General features: G+C 52.7%; 1 protein-coding gene across 1 annotated transcript in view; it reads right to left on the bottom strand.

The window, feature by feature from the left end:
- CSRNP2 (cysteine and serine rich nuclear protein 2) overlaps positions 1 to 3,152 on the bottom strand; it is an 8,943-nt gene extending 5,791 nt beyond the window's left edge. The window contains exon 1 of the mRNA XM_015616332.3: positions 35 to 3,152. Coding sequence (XP_015471818.1) covers positions 35 to 209 — 175 coding nt within the window. The 5' untranslated portion in view covers positions 210 to 3,152. The remainder of the gene's footprint in view (positions 1 to 34) is intronic.
- Between the last annotated feature and the right edge of the window lie 829 nt (positions 3,153 to 3,981).

Raw genomic sequence — 3,981 nt, 5'->3', positions numbered from 1 at the left:
CCCAAATCCCGCCCCGTTCCCGGTCCCAGCTCACGCCCGGTGCTGCCGGAGCTGCCGCTGTCGCAGCTGTCGCCGCTGTCGCTCGTGGCGATCTCATCGTCCGAGGTGGCGCCGCTGGATGCGGCCGATCCCAATCCCGATCCTGATCCCGATCCCAGTCCCGAATCCTCCGGCTTGCGCTTGATCCCGGCGCTCGGGAGCGCGGCCATCGGGGCTCGGCTCGCATGGAGAGCCCAGCAGGGACGGGACGGGACCACCCTGCGGAGAGCACCGAGACATTCGGGATCCCTGTGGATCACCAGCACGGCCTTCCCAGGCTTTTCTCCCGGCTAAATCCCCAATCCAACAGAACTCGTTGGTGCCAGCCCATCCCGGAGCTGGGTGTTTGTATTTCATGAGTCATGGCTCCACGGGATCGCCAGGAGAAGATTCTCTGGATTTTCCAAGAATCTTGCCCTCCCCATCCCTGATAAATCCTGATCCCAATGGGAGATCCCCGTGCCAGCCCATCATCCCCGGACATCCACACAAACATTTACACTTTGCTCCAGCTTCCTCTATCCCAGCTTTTCCATTTGGGATGGAATTCACCCAAAACCAAAGGAAAAGTGCTTTTTTTTTAATTTTTTTTTGTTGGGTTTTGGTTTTTTATTTGGACAGGCAGTGCCAGATTCACCCTGGAATATCCTGATCCTCCCCAAAATTCCCTAAAGTTCAGAAAAACCACCAGATGCTCCAAGAATTCCCAATCCATCAGAAATGGCAGATTGGGACTGAGCCTCCCTGGGATTTTCCTCCCTCACACCCCTTAATCCCAAAAAACTCAAAAAACCCCAAAAAACCCACGGTGATATTTGGGGAAAATTTCCAGCTCCAGGTTGGGCAAAGGGAATTTTTGGACCTGATTCCTGCTGGGAATCTTCCAGGATGAATCTGGGAGCAGCCCCAGGATGTTCTGCAGCCCTTTGGGGGGTTGGGTTTTGGGTGGGATTTGCCAGAGCAGGAGGAACTGACAGATCTGGATCCAGCCCAGGGATCCTTCCCCCGTCCCCTCCAGAAGGGAATGTTGGGGTCCCAAAAAGCAGGATGGGAATTCCCAACCCATGCACCGGTTTGAGGTGAAATCCAGGTTTTTGGGGTGGTTTCTTTGCGAGGGAAAGTGGGAAATCCTGGTGGTAGAGGGGGAAAAAGCAGGAAGGAAGGAACTGATCAATCCCAATCCCAGGAGGAGTGGAGGTGGAAAACCCATCCCAACTCTCCAGCTCCCTGAAACTGCCAAAAATCCTCAAATTATTCCCTAAAACCACATTTCCATGGAAAATCAGAGATGGATCCCATCATCTGCACAAAGATTCTTCCCTGATGGATCTGTCAGGATGATTCCTATTCCTCACATGAAAGCCCAAATTATTCCAAATTATCCTTTCTGTGGCATAAAGAAACTCCTGGAAGAGTCAGAATGAAGGAAAAAACCCCAAACCCACAAATAAATGAAAATATCAGGTTTCCATTTTCCCCCATTTTTTAATTGGAAAGAATTTGAGATGAGGAAGAAAAAATGGGTTCAAATGCTGAGGGAGGAGCCACGGGAATTGGGGAATTCCCATTGTTTCAAGGATTAAACCTCACCAAAAGGAATAACTATAAATTTTATTCCAATGTTCCAGAATGACTTTAGGAGTAGGGAAGGGACCAGGAGAGTTTGGGATTGCTGGAAGCACAGGAGCTGATCTGGAAAAGCTCCTGGCTGAAAGGTGATCTGAGCAGGGTGGGAAAGCTGGGACCATGTGGAACCACCAGGAATTGTCCATCCCACACCTGCTCAAGGTGAGCACCAAACCCTGCAATGATGAACCCTTTTATTTCCAGCTATTCCAAGAAATTAGGAATGATTTCCCAATTTTCCAATCCTCTGAGCATCCTGTGGATTCTGGGATAGCTCCCAAAATCCCAACCTAGATCAAGGGCTCAAGGAATTAGAAGATTCTCAAGAATTCCTGCTTGCACTCCCTAGATTCCAGCACCAATTTTTTTTTTTTTTGTTGAAGGTAATGTGTTTCCCATGAAAATTGAGAGCCAAAAATGGATTCTCTTGATGGTTTTGAGGCATCAGAAGTGTCAAAAGCAGGGATTCAGGATACTCCAGGATAAGAGGGGAATGGGAATGATCCATGAGCAGATCTGGTGGAACCCACCCAGAAAGAGTCTGAGAACACCAATGATTCCAGGTGTTGTGCCAGGGCAGGAATTAGCAAAATAAAAATGGGATTTGGGGATGTTCACCAGGAATATTTTAGGAGTCTGGATCCTTAAGGAATTGGGCACGTTTTCCAATGTTTTCCCCAAGGATTCAGCTCAGCAGCTGAAAGGTCCATGGATTTCCCAGGGATTTGAGTCATTGCTGACATTCCCAACACTCAACTCTGGGTTTTTAGGATGAAAGGTGGAAAATTTGGGTTCCTCAGGGCAATCTAGGATACAGCTCCCATAGAGCTCCCAGCATTTCTGCAACCAGCATCCCAAGGAGCACCTGTCCATTTGAGATGAGGAAGGAAAAATAGTTCCAAATGCTGAGGGAGGGGCCATGGGAATTTCAAGGATTAAATCTCACCAAAAGGAGTTCAACTAATAATATAATTTTTTTTCCCATGTTCTGGAATCACTTTTGGAGTAGGGGAGGGATCAGGAGAGTTTGGGAATCCTGGAAGCACAGGAGCTGATCTGGAAAAGCTCCTGGCTTGAAGAGGCTGGGAAGGAGGGACAGGTGCCCCTCCCAGGGTGGGCAGGTGCTGGGGGACAGAGAGGTGACAAAAAAATCTCCTTGGGCCCTGTGTCCATCACTGGAACTGGGAGATAAAGGTGGATCCATGGAACACCTGGATCCAGAGGCCCAGGAGGTGAAGGGGCCCTGGGAAGGGGGGACAGGCTCCCCCCCAAAGGTGTTTCCCAAGTACCTGGAGAGGGTCAGGTGGGGGCAGGGGGGATGGAAAAGGTGATTCCACAAAAATCCCTGGGGCTGGAATCAAGGGATGAAGGTGGAACAGATCACAGAACACCTGGATGCAGAGAGGAGCCCAGGACAGGTGAGGGTGGGGCAGCAGGAGCCCTTCCCAGGGCCCAGGTGCTCCCCTCCCCCCAGAGAGGTGCCCCCACACCTCACCTGAGCTCAGGGTCATGTGGGACCCCCAAAATCACCTTGGGGGTGAGGCCTGGGGAGGGATCAGCCCAACCCCCCTCACAGCCCCAGTACAGCTTCTCCCCCACCTTTGGGGACACCTGACACTCCAGGTGTGACCACCCCATCAACATCATCACCAGCAGCTTCTCAGGGACCCCCCAACACAACCCCTGTGTCCCCCATGAGGTCCCCAAGGCCACCCACAGGTGCCAAGGCCACTCTAACGACCTCCAATGCCCCCCCAAGGTACAGCAAAGGGGAGACCCCACCTGCCAGGACCCCCCATCGCTCCTCCCCAAATGTGTAGGGGGGTCCTACACAGCCCTACAGGCCCCCGATGCAAGGGGAGCTGTAAGGGGGTCCTACACAGCCCTACAGGCCCTCGATGCAAGGGGAGCTGTAAGGGCCCCTCACATCCTGTACAGGACCCCATGGGGACCGTGAACTGAACCCCATCCCCTAGAGCCACCCCCACCCCAATGTCCTCCCGTACATTTCCAGCAGCAGCAGGCCCGTATTTCATACAGCCCCCCACCCAATCCCCTATAGATTCGCTGTTATAAGGACCCCCCTCACCCCCAGACTCTATATCCTCCCATCTCCTACAGACTTTTAGCTATAGGGTCCACCCGTACCCCCTATAGCCCCCCCACCATCCCCTACAGCTTTAGGGCACCCCCTTGCCCTGGACGCCCTCAAGCCCCTCCCTTGCACATCCCCCATGGCCCCCGGCCCGCTGTGAGGCCTCTCAGCTGTAAGGGACCCCCTCCCCTATAGCCCCCCCAGCTATAAGGTCTTCCCAT

The sequence above is a fragment of the Parus major genome, unplaced genomic scaffold (assembly GCF_001522545.3).
Source record: "Parus major isolate Abel unplaced genomic scaffold, Parus_major1.1 Scaffold414, whole genome shotgun sequence".
Lineage (NCBI taxonomy): Eukaryota > Metazoa > Chordata > Aves > Passeriformes > Paridae > Parus > Parus major.
This window is presented reverse-complemented; position numbering and strand designations above follow the sequence as displayed.